This window comes from Natator depressus, chromosome 8 (assembly GCF_965152275.1).
Source record: "Natator depressus isolate rNatDep1 chromosome 8, rNatDep2.hap1, whole genome shotgun sequence".
Taxonomy (NCBI): Eukaryota; Metazoa; Chordata; order Testudines; family Cheloniidae; genus Natator; species Natator depressus.
The window spans coordinates 103,221,655-103,239,750 of record NC_134241.1 but is presented as its reverse complement, the minus strand read 5'-3'; the positions used below and the strand labels follow the sequence as shown (position 1 = coordinate 103,239,750).

Genomic DNA, 18,096 nt, shown 5'->3' with positions numbered 1-18,096 from the left:
AATTCAATAAAGACAAATGCAGAATACTTCACTTAGGAAGGAAAAAATCAAACAACTACAAAATGGTGAGTACGTGTCTAGGCCATAATACTGCTGAAAAGGATCTGGGGGGTTATAGTGAATCACAAACTGAATATGAGTAAACAGGGTGATGCAGCTGTGAAAAAGGCTAATATTCTGGGATGTATTAACAGGAGTGTCATATGTGAAACAGGAGTTATTTGTCCTCCTCTCCTTGGTACTGGTAGGGCCTCAGCTGGAGTACTGTGTCCAGTTCCAAAAGCCACAAATTTCAGAAAGATGTGTACAAATTAGAGAGTCCAGAGGAGAGCAACAAAAACCTGACCTATGAGGAAAGGTTAAAAAAACTGGGCATAGTTAGTCTTGAGTAAAGATGACTGAGGGGGGACCTGCTAACAGACTTCAACTATGCTAAGTGCTCTGATAAAGAAGAAGGTTGTCAATTGTTCTCCAGATTCTGTCCACTGAAAGTAGGACAAGAGGTAATGGGATTCATTGGTTGAAAGGGAGATTTAGGTTTGATATTAGGAAAAACTAACTATAAGGATAGTTAAGTACTGGATTAGGTTACATCAAGGGAGGTTGTGGAATTCCAGTCTCTGGGGGTTTTTAAGAATACGTTAGACAAATACCTGTCAGGGATGGTCTAGGCATACTTGGCCCTGCCTGACTCTGTGTGTGGGGGGGGGGTGGAGGGGGGGGGTAATTGATCAATATGACCTCTCGAGATCCCTTCTAGCTCTACATTTCTATGATTCTATAAGTAAATATTAGAATAGAAGGCTCTTCCCCAGAATTCTGGTGGTACTTCCCCTATGGTACCTAGACGAAGCACCAAAGCCACTTCTTTTTGTAAGAGAGGGAAGGAGGGTGGGTACGGGGGTCAAGAGGCAAACTGGATCGGTTGCCATTGGCGACGATCTCTGTAGGACCCGTGGCAGACTACGCCTGGTGGACAGGGCAGAGAGGCTTCCAAAAGTCATGCTGTGTCAACTGGGTCTAACGTGGCTCCCGACAGTCCCCTCGGTGTTGACTTGCTGCAAGAACAGGGTGTGTTAGTAAGGAGAAAGACAGCTGGGGAGTCCTGCTGTACTGAGGGTTTTTCTCTTGGTATGAAAATCAGGCTCTCGTGTGATGGCAACAGTTTTCTTTGTCTCAAGTGGGTCAAGGACGCCGACAACCAGGGAGTGTGTGTCAGGGTGGGAGCAGGAGTACTAGAACCCTTTCTGAGGAACTCAGTACCTCTTCTCTACTTTCTTTAAGGTTGGTGGTATTGTGGTTGGCTTTTGACACAGGGCCCCAGCAGTCCGTCATTTACTGGGAGTCCGATCCTGCCCAGGCCAAATGTTGTCAATATGTGTAACAACCTATGAGAGTTTCTTGCATGACAGAGATACAGATATAGATCTCTCTCTCTCTCTCATAAGTAGCGTGGAGTCATCTGGCACCGGTACCAATGCCAAGGGGACGTCTTCATCAGGCAACGAGGATGAAAAGTATTTAGGTGGTGAAACAGGATGATGTTGCTGCTCTGGCATTAGGTCTGGCTGTTCTTGGTATTCTACCCTGTCAGTGGCAGGGGCCTGACCAGGGATGCCACTGGGGAGTGCAATCTTTTCCTCTTTCTAAAGTGCAGTATATATCCATTCCTGCAAGCGTATGAGGGAGGACTCCAGGATATAGAAAGTGCATCACTCTACCCCAGGTCAGAAAGTGATGCACTGCAATTGAAAAGTCACTCCTCTCACACGCAGGAACACTTACAGTGGGACCCACACTGCCACATACTCAAAAAGGAATTTTCAGATAAGCTTTGGTTTGAAAACCAAGTTAACAGCATTTTTTATGCAAAAATGAAATTAAAAGAAACTTCAGATTGATTGGTTTCACAGTAGCAGCCGTGTTAGTCTGTATCTGCAAAAAGAAAAGGAGTACTTGTGGCACCTTAGAGACTAACAAATTTATTTGAGCATAAGCTGTCGTGAGCGAAGTGAACTGTAGCTCACAAAAGCTTATGCTCAAATAAATTTGTTAGTCTCTAAGGTGCCACAAGTACTCCTTTTCTTTTTTCAGATTGATTGGCTCAAGAAAAATCTCAAGAGTCACATCTACCTTTTTAAAAGTGTCAAAAAAAGCTATTATTAAAGACTCTTTTCTTCGTTAGCCAAAACTTAATCAGATTAATCTTAAATATTGTGCACCGATACTGGCTCTTAGTCAGGAAGTGGAGAACACAGATGGCAGATGTAAATACATTCTGTATATTTTTATAGCAACATTGTACAACCGTTCACACAGGACAGACTTAGCAAGTACTTAGTGAAAGACGCATTATGACTTGTAGGTTCATTTTCCCTTTACTACTACTCCTGCAGTAAAATTAAATAACTTCAGGTTTGTAAATAAAACAAGACTAGACTAGACTAAAGAACTAAAGATGTCCTAACATTTACGTCCATTTATTGTAACATAAAAAAATTGCTCCTTTAAAAAAAATTACTGCAATAATCATAATACTGAAATTCTCTGATGGAAAGTGCTATCAGAAGTGCAAAGCCCTTTGCAAAACAATGAAATAACTCTTCCAGTACCACTGGAAGAGGCATTAATCCTATTTTACAGCAGGGAAGACAGTCAGAGAGAGATTAAATGACTCAGCTACTCTTTTGAACATTAGAAATGTGTATTACCCTCAGAATTTGTAAGCGAGCATATTTCTTGCCCTTCTCTCCCACACCTTTTTTGTGTTGTCATCTCCTCATTTGCTCGTTTCTTCACTTAAGACCAGATTGCGACAGGCCCATACGTGGATGTAGAGGAAGGCCCAGTGCGGCTTGCAGAAGAGTCTCTCAACTGCAGTCTCCGGATTCCATCCTAATGCTGTCATGAGATACATTAACTATTCTGCTTCATGCAAAGTTATCATTAATCTCGCCATAGGGCCAAACCCTGGGGTCTAGCTAAACCGCCCATCTGATCTTGGAGCCATTATGTGCAAGTGTGAACCCTCTGTACTGAGGTAGAGCAGCCTGAGAGCTGCTCTCTCTTACACAAGCTCCTAATGACCCCAGAGGAACCAAACAGCAGTGGAGGATTGACACAACATAAGAGTAATCTTGCCACAACCCTCTTTCCTCCAGCCCTATGCTGGAAGCAGAAGGAAGAAGTGGCAGAATAGGAGCAGCTACTCCCACTTTGTGCCACCAGAAGATCTCCAATGCACAGGCATGATCCTCCTGGAACTAGATACACTTGCCCTATGGCCGGAATCCACCTGAGGCCCAATACAAGATGGCTATACTGCACTAGAGAATATTTTAGCAAATACCTGCCTCTCTCAGATCACACCTATCACCCTGGTGTCAAAGTTCACAGGCTTTTCAGTTTCATATCTGGAGAGACCTAGTTTTCTTATAGATACTGATCTATGCCACACACACCCAACCACCAGTGCCATTGCTACTGTACCAGATGCAGGGATTATCTGTTTTCCTTTATGTGAAAAACAGAAATAAAAACACAAACAGTAACTGCAACTGTAACAGGAAACCTAGAAAGAACTGAATCAAAGAAAAAATAGGGTATGCAAATAAAGATTGACACTATTAATCCAAAACTCACACTGTTCATTGGCTTGTAGATCATAGGGATCATTTTAATCCCAAATTTAATCAACAGAATTTTACACATACTTAAGAACTCTTCACAGAACTTGTACAGCAGTTCCTCTGAGGCACCATAGAACTGGGTGGCATTTAAAAAAAAGAAGGAGACAAACTGCCCTCTGGCAGCAGCATTGTATGCTATTCCTAGCCTTTTTAAGGGAATTTGTCTTTTAGAACACTGTAATCCAAAATTCACTCCCTTAATCCTAAACAGTCTCGATTTAGTTTAACAGGTAAATTCTCATAGTTTAGTCAGCAAAGAGTTCCAAGAGAAAGTTTCCATAGCCAATCTTCCCTTTCCTCCTGGAGGGGAGAGCTTGGATTAGTTAAATCCACAACAACTGCAAAAATCCATGACACCCCAAGGTAGACATCCTGCCACACTGGTCAAATCTCTAAAACCACCACAGTTTATAAAACTATATATATGCACACACAATAAAAATGTTCATTTAAAAACTCAGCTCATAAGAACAAATAAAGCAGGGCACCAAAACTGGTGGGGAAAATGTACAAGAAAATGGAAGAACATTTCCCTGTGAACCAGTGCTCAGACACTGTACTGAGGAATACATGGTAAAAATACCTAGATAGAAAACAAGGTATCAACTCCCTCAACCCAGTATATTCAAACTAAAGATTCCAAGTCATTTGGCTAATTAAAAGTACAAGACAGTAAGATACACAAACTGAGTCTTAATTCTAGTTTGCAAGCTTTATATCAGTACAGACTGACTGTAGGCAAGCACAGCCAGGAGGAAAAGAATCAATGCCATGTATAAAAGTTACAAAAACTCATCCTTTACTTGTGGAGAGTGACTGCCAAACACTAGATTCCTGTTTCTCAAAAGGCTTTGGCAGTTACTAAAACTAGCTGCATGAAATATGTGCTAAAATATCTCAAGAGATTTCACTACTAAGCACTTGGATCACTGGAAAAAGATGATTTGCACAAGCCAAAGAGAAAATTCACGCCAAAGGAGGAATGTGTGTTTACTGCAGTAACATGGTAGCTTTTTGATGTGATTATTTTATGAGTCAGGGTTCTGTTCAAAAATGTGTCAGAGTAGCATATTACTTCACCAGGGAAGGGGGAAAAAAAAGACAAAGTTTTAAAAGGGTAACGTTTAGATGTTTAATCTTACTGAAGGGTCAAGTGAAGGGCCCTCCCCTTCTGTCATTTTGGTTTTGCTGGAAATGGAGCTTTTAGTGCATTATGGACAAGTACCATATTTCTAATAGGGTAAATGTGGGTGTCTCTACTTCCATTTTAATCTCCCTTTTTTTGTCTCCACCCTTTGCATCACCACCTTTCTTTTTTTATTATTATTGCAATACTGTGGGCTAACCTCACTGAAGTAGGGAACTACTGCTACTCTCTTCTGTTGGAGAAACACCACTGCCACCCTTTTGAAGAACTAATACTAACCTGAAGGAGAGGCTCCTTCGGTACTGCAGAGGAAATACTCCACAACACAAACCTCGACTGTTTGGTGAATAGTTGGCTATCAGAACATGGAGGGAAGGGTGCTGGAGATCCAGTGATGCTAAGTTGCCTCCAGAACTGAGCAAGAGTGATGGCCCTTGTGGATTCTACTTCTTTTCTACGAACTGACTGTAACCAACAGGGGAATCTGTTTGTATGATCTATGAATTCTGTGTGAGATTATGAACTCTGTATGTATCTCTGCCAAGCAGCAAACTCCATTTTGTATGTGCAACTTTTTACCTTCTCTACTGTTTGCCTCCACATTGGGCTGAAATAGTAAAAGCAGAACAGAAGAGAGAGTAATTGATTTGAAATACTCCACCACAGAAATGAAACTGCTCTAGAGAATAAGATAGTTCTCCTGGGTAGGAGCTGGGTTTGTCTGAGAAGAGGTTGCCTTGGCAACAAAATCGCCTGGCAGGGGTCTCTGGTCACCTGGGGAAGCTGGAAAGAGAGTCACCTGATAGAGAAGACTTGAAGGGAGGAACAGATCTATAAGGGATCTTTGGCCACTTTCATCAGTTCAAGCTGATAGGCGCTGATGCAGCCTTGAGGCAGGCAGGGGAAACTCTTCTTGCCTGCCTGAGCCCAGATGGTCCCCAAGGACTCCCAAGGGAAGGGTGTGCTTGAGAGGGATATTACAGTTAGGATGCATATTGTTTTCTAAATTATCACTACTGTCTTTTGCTTTATATGACTAAGTATAATACAGCAATGGTATTAGAATCTGTGCAAAGTGTCTCTGTGTGAGTTATATGCTTCACAATTGCCACGTGCCTCCTGAAGAGAGTTAAACAGCAAACCAGAAAGCACTCACCTTGGGGTGGAGTTCTAGGAGAGGGTATGTTTAAGTGATGAGGGAGTCTGAAAGGTCACCACTGCGCCTGGGGGCCAGTCAGCAAGTTCCAGTTCTCAGGAGGGGGTGCCAGACAAAGGATCTGTGCCCTGAGAGTGTGCCTAGTGAGCTCAAGATTGGGGCAGTGACCAGGCACTGATCAGGCCCCAGGGGCTTAAAACACTCAAGAACACAGTGGATAGGTCCTTTCACAGTAGTGATGTGGGTGGCCAGCAGAGAAAGCCTGAGACAGTGTCACAGATCCAGTCAATCTGGACATCCAAATATGTATGCCAATCTCCCTGGTCACTGGGCAAATTAAGGATGTTGATGTGCTCTAGAACACCTCACATAGAATGGCCCCAGAACTAGTGCAGACCCACAGGGGTTTTCATACTTGTAGATCTTTCTTGGAATCCTTGTGTATTAGGAAACGAAAAAATTTTGAGAGTCTCAGGCCTTCAAAGCCACCCGAGATGCATAATGATTGCTAAGAATTGCATTACCTGTCATGACTCCGCTGTATCCTGTGGATTTGGAGTGAAGGAGAAGGAATTGGTGCCTAGCTGTCTCCCCAAACCAGAGCCAAAACCCCATTCAACATTTTTTCAAGGGGAAGTGGAAGTACGCCTGAGGAGGATAATCAATTGCAGGTTCATCTTTGCTCGTGGAAGCAGAAAACAGCATGGAAGCCTTGGCTATTAGATGTTTAGTTTTTAAGTTAACAACAATTCTGGGAACTAGGAGCTTTTTACATTCTCTCCTCACAATCAGGGCCTGGCTCCAGCAGTAAATTATAAGTACTATAAATAAAACTACCCCCCCGAGACCTCAAATCCCACTGATTGCATTTAAAATTTCCCTACAGTGAGCATGGGGTAGGGAAAGTAATTCCCAGTCAATGCAAACAGACACACTGGAGACAAAGAATTCCCTACCAAAGCAATAGAAACTTCCATTAGCACTAGCTGGAATTATGAGCACAAAATATAAAATAAGGAGCCACAGAGCAAAGGGGGGGGGGAGGGGGGAGATTCTGAACTGCTACATAACAGCATCCTTCTCAAGACAATGACAGAAGATGATTGATGGGAGTAAAAGTAGCAGTGTCTTGTTCAATAAGCTATTCAAATATAATGTGTCAGAACAATCCAATAGGAATCCCCTTGTCTGAGTTGAAAATTAACATGTCTGGAAGTATTTGCATTGTAAACTGTTTTTCCTGAAGTTTAGTACCCAGTTGTAAAAAACACCTCCTTAAGTTGAAACTCTGCACAGGTTCAGTCAATCCCTTTAGGTTTTTGTTTTTGTTTTTTTTTTAAAACAAAAGAAATGTCCATAGCAGCACTTAATATATTTTCCATGTAATGCTTTTTGGCACACCTACACGCATTAACACCCCATCTTCCCATACTACAGGCTGCCAGCACATACTGCAGCAGAGAGCAGTGCGGCAGCATGTGGAGGACTCAGGAAGCATTTCACACTTCAACACTCTTCCAGGAACCTGAGTGTGCAACATCTGTAAAGCATACTACACAAAGTGATTGGTGTGACGAACTGCTGAGCAGAGGTAGAATCTACACTCAGCCAGGGAACCACTGAAGGGACATCAACTGCACTAGAAGGGTTATTTCCCTACTTTTCCTGTTCAGCATCTCCCACAGTTTTTCCCTCAGGACTGTAAGCAGATACACACACAGCATCTTACAGCCACGGTTGCCTCAGTGGATCTGGGACTCCTGAAACACCTAACGCATAGGGCCTAGTACGGATGCTAACAGTACGGGCTTCCAGGGAATTTCCCCAGACATTGGAGGATGGAATTACAAGGACTGGCTGAATGAGTGTAGCAACACCACAATGGAGAGAAATTTCGGTACACTGGGCTGGTGGTAACAAGCCCAGTGTTGCTACCATCCAGCACGATCAACACTTATAAAATATCTGGGGATGGCATTTGCGTGTTGTTTGCATGGCACTGTGCGGACACTGCAAGCTCAGGACGTCCCAACCAAGTTTATAGCAATATTTTTTCAGCTGACGTACACAAGGCTGCTGGGGCTTTGGTTTCCCTTCAACAGTTCTGCACCACGAATATATAAAACTCAGACTGTGTGTAAAATGGTTTCATATATCTTCAGCATGAAAAGCATTTTATAAAAATCTTACTGGTCCCTTACTCAGAGCCTCCTCAGAGGGACTTGGAGGAAAAAGTTGTACAAGGACGGTGAACACTTAATGAGTGGCTGCTATCTACTGAATGAAGCAAATTCAGATGTCCCCCTTTGCACACTACAGCCCTGTTGTATTAAAGCATCAGTTCCACTTTCCAAATGTTTTTAATGGTGTGTTTGCAAGGGTACATACTGTACTACTGCTCAAAAGAGAGAGATGCCGCAGCTTCCAGTCTGAATAGCACACTGAACACATTCAATATTGATTATGCTGTGGAATTATAACATATCCAGAGTCCCAGTCCAGTCCAATTAATTCCACTTTTATATTTTGGAAACCCCATGCATTAAGCTGTTTCTTGGCCAGACAGTTTTCAAACAAAACCCATTTCTGAGGGGGACAATTAAAAACGAGTACAAATGCTGCCAAAAGGAAAAGAAACAAAACAAAACCAAGCACCAGAATATCAACACTTTCCAGAAGCAGACAACTTATGTTCTGCAGATCTCAGCATGCTCAGATTCTTGTATGCTCAGACATGTGGAAAAAGTTTTGTCACCTGCCAGGAGTAAAGTGCTAGATACCGGTAACACAAATCCTGAACAGCCAGATGACGACCTCTAAAATTCTCAGAGCTAGTCGAATGGATTTTATGGCTACTTTCCTCCCTCTTGATGGTATTTGCATGCCTCAAGAATATTCCAGAAGAGGGATATTCCACAATATTCCACAATATTCCAGAAGAGGGAATGACAGTATAACTGGCAAAACTTGGACTCAGAATTTATATACTTATATTACTCAGAACTTATATAGCACTTTACATTTTCAGAGCACTGTACAAGTATGAACTAATAAACCACAAAAGAGCTACTGTATTAAATGAATGCCTGCACATGCTCACTGCTTCCATGACCAAATGCCCATATGTAGCAATTTTATTATTTCGGCTGTAAGTTAAATTTGCCTTAGTTCTCACTTGGGCTGTAGCAAACACTATAATTAAAGTTAGATAAAACATTTCATCATAGCTCCCCTATTCTGTCTGGTCATAACTCTAAAACATTCTGCTTGGGTCTGAAATATCATTTTTTGCCTCAATCCAAAGGTAAAGTTTTGTGAAAGACTGAGGATTCTCTCTTCTATTATTTTGAATTACTGGTGACCAAAAACAGAGGAAACAAAGGTTGTCTATTTCGCTTGCCAAGAATTCAGAAATTGCTGAAGAAAACAAGCATCTGCAAACTTAGCTACTACTCCATAGGAAGTTTCTCTTGAGTTTTTGTTCGCTTGTTTGCTTTTTGAAGAGGTGTTTAAAACGATAAGCATCTGGGAGGAAAATGTCATTTCTGAGCATGCTCAGTAGTATCTGCTAAGATTTTAGTAGAGCATAATGAAGTCCGATTACTTTTTGGACATGTTTAGGGGCAGGGAGGGGGCATTCTCCCTGCTTAGCCTGATCAAAGACCCCAAAAGAGATGAGCACTAATGATTAGGTAATGGGCACGAAGGCGTTTTACTTAAGCGCACAGAGAAAAAATTCTTAAAACAACTTTGCTGGGTACTGGAGAATATCACAAAGATTGAGAAAACTGTCCATCTCACATTTTGAAGGTCTTCTCATAAATCTGCTGCATCCTGCAATTTTCTGAAAAGTCTAAGTTTTCATTTTAAAAACATCTCTTTTCCATTGTGAAAATACAGCTGTTAAAGTCTGCTAATGTGCTTCAGCCAAACAGCAACAAAGGTGTGAACTCATCCTGTCCCTCCTTTACCCCATTCACCCCCAATGAATTCTGACTTTCAAAGCCAATGTGTATATCCATTCAAGTCTGGGACTGCACATGCAAACTGGGCAGGTAGCAAACTGTGGGCATGCCTTTGACTGGCCCTGTTATGTTCTCTATTTGTTACTATTGTTTTACACACGATTACCCGATCTTCCCTTTCTACAGAGACTCCAAGGCATGCATGCCAAGTCTCTTTGGATAAAGGGCAATCATAGAATCATAGGACAGAAAGGGATCTTGAGAGGTCATCTAGTCCAGTCCCCTGCACTCATGACAGGACAAAGTATTATTAGATATTCCTCCCCATTTTAATCATTAATGGAATCATGCGTATTAACCTCTTGAAATGTTTTTTTTCTCTCTAATAACTGGCTGCATTCTATAAAAAATATTTCACAAATGGTTATGGTGGGCAGATTCCTTTTGGTAAATAATAATTAAAGGTGATCTCACTCATAACTTTTTTAAAAAGCAACATACATTTTTAAGCAAAACAAAGTTACAAATAAAGTTACATTGACAGTATTGTGGCTTTTTGCACGTTTTCATATTAGGCAGTTTTAAATACTTTTTGTCCTGTAAAAAAATATTCTAAAAGCACTGAAGTTCATGCAAGATTGCTAAGCAGAAAACTTTTGTTCTATTATTCATATTAAAAAACCTAGTTATTTGTGGGAGTTTATCAAGACACTCAACAAAATGTCATAATGAAACAATATCCTCTGAAAATTCTGTCACTGGGGAAAAAAAGTCACGTGCATTTCTTGTATACATCATACACACAGCACAACAAAATCAGCGTGTGAAAGAAGCAAAACTGAATTATGAGGATTGCTATGTCTCCCCCACCACATGAAATGTGGTACCAGTTTCTTTTTTAAAACACAGTATCATGTAAAGAAAAAACTGCAACATCTCATGTAGAAACTTATCCTCCAAACATGACTTCATGTCTAGTTTTATTACAGTACCTAGTTTAGTAGAAGATATTTTATCATACAAGTTAATCAACTCCCAACTCTCCCAGGGCGAGTGTTCTGTGCTCCAATTTATGTGAACAGAACAGGTAATTATCAAGTGATCTATTTCATTCCCTGTCCCCCATTCCCAGCTTCTGGCAAACAGAGGCTAGGGACACCATCCCTGCCCATCCTGGCTAATAGTCATTGATGGACCTATCCTCCATGAACTTATCTAGTTATTTTTTGAACCCTATTATAGTCTTGGCCTAGATACTCTTTTGGATACTCTGTTAATGGCCATTTTACATACCTAGATGTTGATTTTTCATCCAATTAAGGGTCAGTGTTTGAAAGCTGGGTGTTAGGAGTCTATTACTGAAACATAATTAAGAAGCCTGATTCTGTAACATTTACAGTAAGTGATCCTATCAAAGCCAGTGGAACTACTTGCATAAGTAACTGCTATTCAACAAAATGTAGAATCTGGCCCCAGGGGAGTACACAAAACAAACAGTTCAGTACTGAACATAAACAGTCTTACCTCAGTCAGTGCATGCAGTTGTCCTTGATGTACACAGACACCCATAAACCTACAAAACACAGAACAAAGGTTTTTTAAAATATATAAATAAAAACAACAGAAGTAAAAAGAGAAGGTGGTTCAATGTTCAAGCATTAGAAACAAGCAAGGATCAGTGTGGTGAAAACTGTACATCTCAGGTCGGAACATTTAAAATCCTAGCTTAACAGAAGGGTGAGGGGCTATGGTACAATATTTTGAATGCTCAGTTCAATAGAGCTCAGGAGACAAGAGACTCAGACTCAGTGAAAAATTACTCACTAAGGGGTAAATTGTCTCATTTTCTCCAAGCCTTGAGGAAAGGACAACATATAGCTATGTCACCAAGGGAAAGGAAAGAGGTCAAAGTCACAATTAATTATCTTGCTTCATACTTACTCAGGGAGGGACAGCCAAGCTGAGTAATCAGCTACAAGCCAATACAAATCATAGAATCATAGAATATCAGGGTTGGAAGGGACCCCAGAAGGTCATCTAGTCCAATCCCCTGCTCGAAGCAGGACCAATTCCCAGTTAAATCATCCCAGCCAGGGCTTTGTCAAGCCTGACCTTAAAAACCTCTAAGGAAGGAGATTCTACCACCTCCCTAGGTAACGCATTCCAGTGTTTCACCACCCTCTTAGTGAAAAAGTTTTTCCTAATATCCAATCTAAACCTCTCCCATTGCAACTTGAGACCGTTACTCCTCGTTCTGTCATCTGCTACCATTGAGAACAGTCTAGAGCCATCCTCTTTGGAACCCCCTTTCAGGTAGTTGAAAGCAGCTATCAAATCCCCCCTCATTCTTCTCTTCTGCAGACTAAACAATCCCAGCTCCCTCAGCCTCTCCTCATAAGTCATGTGCTCTAGACCCCTAATCATTTTTGTTGCCCTTCGCTGGACTCTCTCCAATTTATCCACATCCTTCTTGTAGTGTGGGGCCCAAAACTGGACACAGTACTCCAGATGAGGCCTCACCAGTGTCGAATAGAGGGGAACGATCACATCCCTCGATCTGCTCACTATGCCCCTACTTATACATCCCAAAATGCCATTGGCCTTCTTGGCAACAAGGGCACACTGCTGACTCATATCCAGCTTCTCGTCCACTGTAACCCCTAGGTCCTTTTCCGCAGAACTGCTGCCTAGCCATTCGGTCCCTAGTCTGTAGCGGTGCATTGGATTCTTCCATCCTAAGTGTAGGACCCTGCACTTATCCTTATTGAACCTCATCAGATTTCTTTTGGCCCAATCCTCCAATTTGTCTAGGTCCTTCTGTATCCTATCCCTCCCCTCCAGCGTATCTACCACTCCTCCCAGTTTAGTATCATCCGCAAATTTGCTGAGAGTGCAATCCACACCATCCTCCAGATCATTTATGAAGATATTGAACAAAACCGGCCCCAGGACCGACCCCTGGGGCACTCCACTTGACACCGGCTGCCAACTAGACATGGAGCCATTGATCACTACCCGTTGAGCCCGACAATCTAGCCCGCTTTCTACCCACCTTATAGTGCATTCATCCAGCCCATACTTCCTTAACTTGCTGACAAGAATACTGTGGGAGACCGTGTCAAAAGCTTTGCTAAAGTCAAGAAACAATACATCCACTGCTTTCCCTTCATCCACAGAACCAGTAATCTCATCATAAAAGGCGATTAGATTAGTCAGGCATGACCTTCCCTTGGTGAATCCATGCTGACTGTTCCTGATCACTTTCCTCTCATGTAAGTGCTTCAGGATTGATTCTTTGAGGACCTGCTCCATGATTTTTCCGGGGACTGAGGGGAGGCTGACTGGCCTGTAGTTCCCAGGATCCTCCTCCTTCCCTTTTTTAAAGATTGGCACTACATTAGCCTTTTTCCAGTCATCCGGGACTTCCCCCGTTCGCCACGAGTTTTCAAAGATAATGGCCAAGGGCTCTGCAATCACAGCCGCCAATTCCTTCAGCACTCTCGGATGCAACTCGTCCGGCCCCATGGACTTGTGCACGTCCAGCTTTTCTAAATAGTCCCTAACCACCTCTATCTCCACAGAGGGCTGGCCATCTCTTCCCCATTTTGTGATGCCCAGAGCAGCAGTCTGGGAGCTGACCTTGTTAGTGAAAACAGAGGCAAAAAAAGCATTGAGTACATTAGCTTTTTCCACATCCTCTGTCACTAGGTTGCCTCCCTCATTCAGTAAGGGGCCCACACTTTCCTTCAAATAGCAAATTACTTCCCCTTCTGGACTGGCTACTTTGTGCTAGCTGCTATTGAAAGGTGTGGGGAGAAGAGAAGCATCTTATGCTCCCACATTCTCTTGCACCGTCACATAGGGCAAGTGAACATTTTACCCTGAATGACTATTTCATCATTTGATTTCAAAACACTCAGACTGTAATCAACTACTTAGACGGTAAGCTCTTTGGGGCTGGGACCATCTCTCTGTGGTGCGTTTGTATAGCACCTACCACACTGGGGCCCTTGTCCATGACTGGAGCTCCTAGTATTGGTACTACAAAAGCACCTATCGTTCTCAGTTTTTAAGCACAATGAAGAGAATAGCATGCTAAACATTCAGCCTTAGGTTACAGGAGTGCAATCAGAATCTCATTTCCACACCTCACCTCCCCCATCCCTCCAGGTTAAACTCCTTGTGTTCACCACAAACGGGCAATTTGTGTAGTAGTGGTCACCCTGGGTGTGGCAAAATGTGAATGAAGACTAGTAAAGCAGAATGTAATACGGTCTCCCATTAGAAAGTTAAATTAAAGCCTGACTTTTTACAACTATATAGACTCCAGAAGTGTACAGTTGATTCCATATCATTGTCATACGAGGTGTGTGCTTCATAATACAACCATTTGCAGTTGTATCATTTACAATTTGATCACTTAGAGGGCAAAAACATGTTGACTATTAAGTTGTGTTAATGGCTGATAGAGGAATTCTTCCACACACTCTCGACATTCCCCCCCCCCCCCAAAAAAAAGTGTGTGAGCAGAAATGCATGATTTCAGTAAATGTGACCATTCTGGATGTGACAGAGGAATCTCGTGAAGGTTGATTTGTAGAAATAATGACCTTTTATATCCTAAAACACTTCTGTATTTAAAAGCAAAATGATGCAAGGGACACGTAGTACTAGTTAAGCTAAGCTGCTTTTGAAGAAATGAATGATCCTTACTGTTCTTTTGTCTAACAGCTGACTGGTAAATTACAGGCAACCCAAGAAAAACAATATAGATAAGGGACTTTGCATAAGCTGAGCTGTGAAAATCTGTTTTCTGTAACTGGGAGGAAAAAAATGGAACTTGCACCATAAAATCTGCTGTTCCACCGCTCTTGCCCCATATGATATCTATCTTTACCATGGGAAAAAAAGTGAAAATGTGAATACTCTCTGGTTCATATAATGCAAAACTATGGTGAGATCAGAAATAGAGATTTTTGGATATCCAGTCTATAAAGCTACCGCCTCTTCTCTCCTAAGGGCAACTACTTAAAAGAAAATCTGTAAATAGGTCATTCATATTTAAAAAACGTTAAAAGGTCAGAAATACATCTGTGCAAGAAGTGACTGACATTATGCAGGCGAACTCTGAAATACACTTGATTAAACTAAGGCTATTGAGCTGCACCACACAGAGTTACAGCTTCATTCACAAAACAATGAAGACTGATATGCGATTCTGGTCTTCCAGGACATTTAGATCCTTGACTCCAGCGGCTACTCCTGCACAGGTTCTGAGAGCTTGAAAATTTATTTTGTCCTTTGTGAAACAAAGAAGATTGATGATATATTGCTGGTAATAACATTTATTATTGCAACATTTTTGCTCAGTTAAAAAAGTTGACCTTTGTGGCAAATACATACACTAACATTTCAATCAACCCAGATATCTAAAACAGGCTATGAAGAATCTATACTCCCTTTTCTTTCAAGACAAGAATCAAATGGTGTGTACTAGAAACACAAGTCTCATGGCTTATGCAATATATCTGACAAAAGAAGCTGGTCTCAGATTATCCATGTTAGCCACTTGTATAGTGCGGAAGATAATACAGTACATCTAGGCAGTAGGAATTCTATAGTTAAATTTGTAAAACAGCTTCCAACAGAAGCTCACACACTAACTCACTCAGACACACAAAATCCAGACAACTATTTTTTTTTTAAAATGTGGAACCTCCATCTAAGAATCTTCAAACATTTCACAAAAAAAAGAATGAATTAACCCTACACATCCATGACAGACGAAGGTCTTTTGGAAAAGAACAGGTTTTTTAAGTGTGTGTAAATGAAGTCTGATGTTAATCCAACGACATGTTTGTGAGACAAGGTTGTTCTTTGTGGAAGGCAATGGTGAGGGTCACAGAAGAAAAATAACTGGCAAAAAAGCAGGTAGAATTCAGAAGTTTCAATGATGTTAGCCAGTTCTGATGGAATTTGTAAATTTTTTCAGCTAAACTGCTTGGGTCACAGGAGGTCTCAGTATCAAACAAGCAAATTATTTTATTCCAATTGTCTTATTTAATATATCTTTCCAGATCTATTATAGTAAAAAATATCGTCTATATCAAAAGTAACCTACAGCAGGTTTTCACAAAGGTCTTTTGTTTTTTAAATACTAAAACCATTAGTAAAATTGAAACAGCCATTTAGTGGGTGTTCACACACCCACATTTAGGCTGAAGAGGAATAGAAAGCAGTAAATGTGAAAAACTAAGATACTGATGTGACAGGTTTATTAAAAATAAGAAAAGTTTGAGACAAAAAAATAGCTCATTTCATCTGTTCATTTGGAAGGTATAAAAGCTAAAGTAAGGTAAGGCCAATAAGATTTGACAGTGTCTCCATCAGAGAGAAACAAACGGAAAAAGATGCCATGTTCTGCAGCCTACTACTGTGAGCACTCAGATACTGCAGGAATATGCAGCAGTTCAAAACCCTAAGGCAGCTGTTCAAAATCCTAGAAACAAGAACAAAATTAAAAACAAACAATGAGAAACACTGGCTTTCTGTTTGGGAAATAAAGATGTTTCTACCCCTTAAATAGAACTGAAACAAGGCTTAGTAGCTATGAGCTCGTATAAACAGGCTAGATTTCTAAAACCCCACACTATTAGAAACTGCCATGCAAGCAAAAAGAAACCAAGACAGTGTTGTTAATATATTTATAAGCAACATAAATTGTATCATTTAATCATTACCAAAGAATGCAACTCTTTTTGAAAATCTGGAAAACAGGTTTAATGGACATAGCTCCGCCAATCCAAATTCCTGGATAACATGCTCCTGTGGGTGCTGTATCAGGCAACAGTGAGCCTCCGAGCTAACCCAAATACTGCTGAAAAATAATTGTGCTGAAGGTAATATAGGCAGCTGCTATTTAGAAGATACAACTACTTAGTTAGATTTAGAAATTCTTTGCCCCAAGTGAGATTCCATTTATCTGGATAGGCAGTAGACCTGCTTGCTGATCCATTAAGGATTATTCCTCTTGGTGAGATGCACTGTCTTCAGTGCTGAGAAAATGAGGGCTTATATAAATATACTTGTACTATGGCACTGAATATCTGTGGAGGGCAGGGTATGGATATGACCCTAAGCACTCTGTAGTCAAACCCTACTCACACTACTTCAAAGATATTTGTACAAATCTCATGAGGTATCGTCTGAAAACTAAACACCACATTGGTCATTAGTATCATTGTGGAATATATATTATATATAACAATGCCACATGTGAAGTTATTATTGTCCTCTGAGTCTCTGGCTGGCTGGCAGGCAGGCGGTTTTGGGGGAAGTTCAGGACTGAGGCTATGTTGGGGTCACTTGGCTAGTAGTAACCAAGACTGGCAGAGACCAGTGTAACAAGCAAGCTGCTGGAGTCAGAATTACTGAACCAGGGCTGTTTACAACACAGACTCAGTGCATGTTTGTTTGCTGGTTGCAGGGCCAGCTCCAGGCACCAGCAAAACAAGCAGGTGCTTGGGACGGCACATTTCTAGGGGCGTCATTCCGGCGCCAGCCATGCTGCCCCTAGAAATGTGCCCCTGCCGCCCCAGCTCGCCTCCGCCTGCTCCCCTGAGCGCACTGCCACCGCTCTGCTTCTCCCCCCTCACCCCCAGGCTTGCCATGCACGAAACAGCTGTTTCAGGCAGCAAGCCTGGGAGGGAGGGAGGGAGAAGCCAAGTGGCAGCGCGCTCGGGGGAGGCAGCGGTGGTGGAGCAGAGGTGAGCTGGGGTGGGGAGCGGTTCCTCTACCCCCTCCCCATTACTTCCTGCACTCCCCCCACCCTTGCTCACCTCCGCTCCGCCTGCTCCCCTGAACGCACTGCCTCTCCCTCACCTGAGAGGGAGAGGGGAGAAGCGGAGTGGCGGCGTGTTCAGGGGAGCAGACGGAAAGGAGGTGAGCTAGGGTTGGGGGTTGTGGGGGGGAGCCGCAGGAAGCAATGGGGTGGGGGGGGAATGCAGCACACCCAGGGGAGGAGGCAGGGCCGGGGATTTGGGGAAGGGGTTGGGAAGGAGCCGAGTTGTGGCAGAGCCAGGGGGCACGAAAAAAAAGCGGGGGCAGCCAAAAAATTTTTTGCTTGGGGCAGCAAAAATC

The 18,096-nt window shown here is 42.1% G+C and overlaps 1 protein-coding gene across 1 annotated transcript in view; it reads right to left on the bottom strand.

The window, feature by feature from the left end:
- Positions 1 to 18,096, bottom strand: part of TESK2 (testis associated actin remodelling kinase 2) — a 102,344-nt gene that overhangs the window by 56,831 nt on the left and 27,417 nt on the right. The window contains exon 3 of the mRNA XM_074961858.1: positions 11,482 to 11,530. Within this exon, the coding sequence (XP_074817959.1) occupies positions 11,482 to 11,530 (49 nt within the window). The remainder of the gene's footprint in view (positions 1 to 11,481; positions 11,531 to 18,096) is intronic.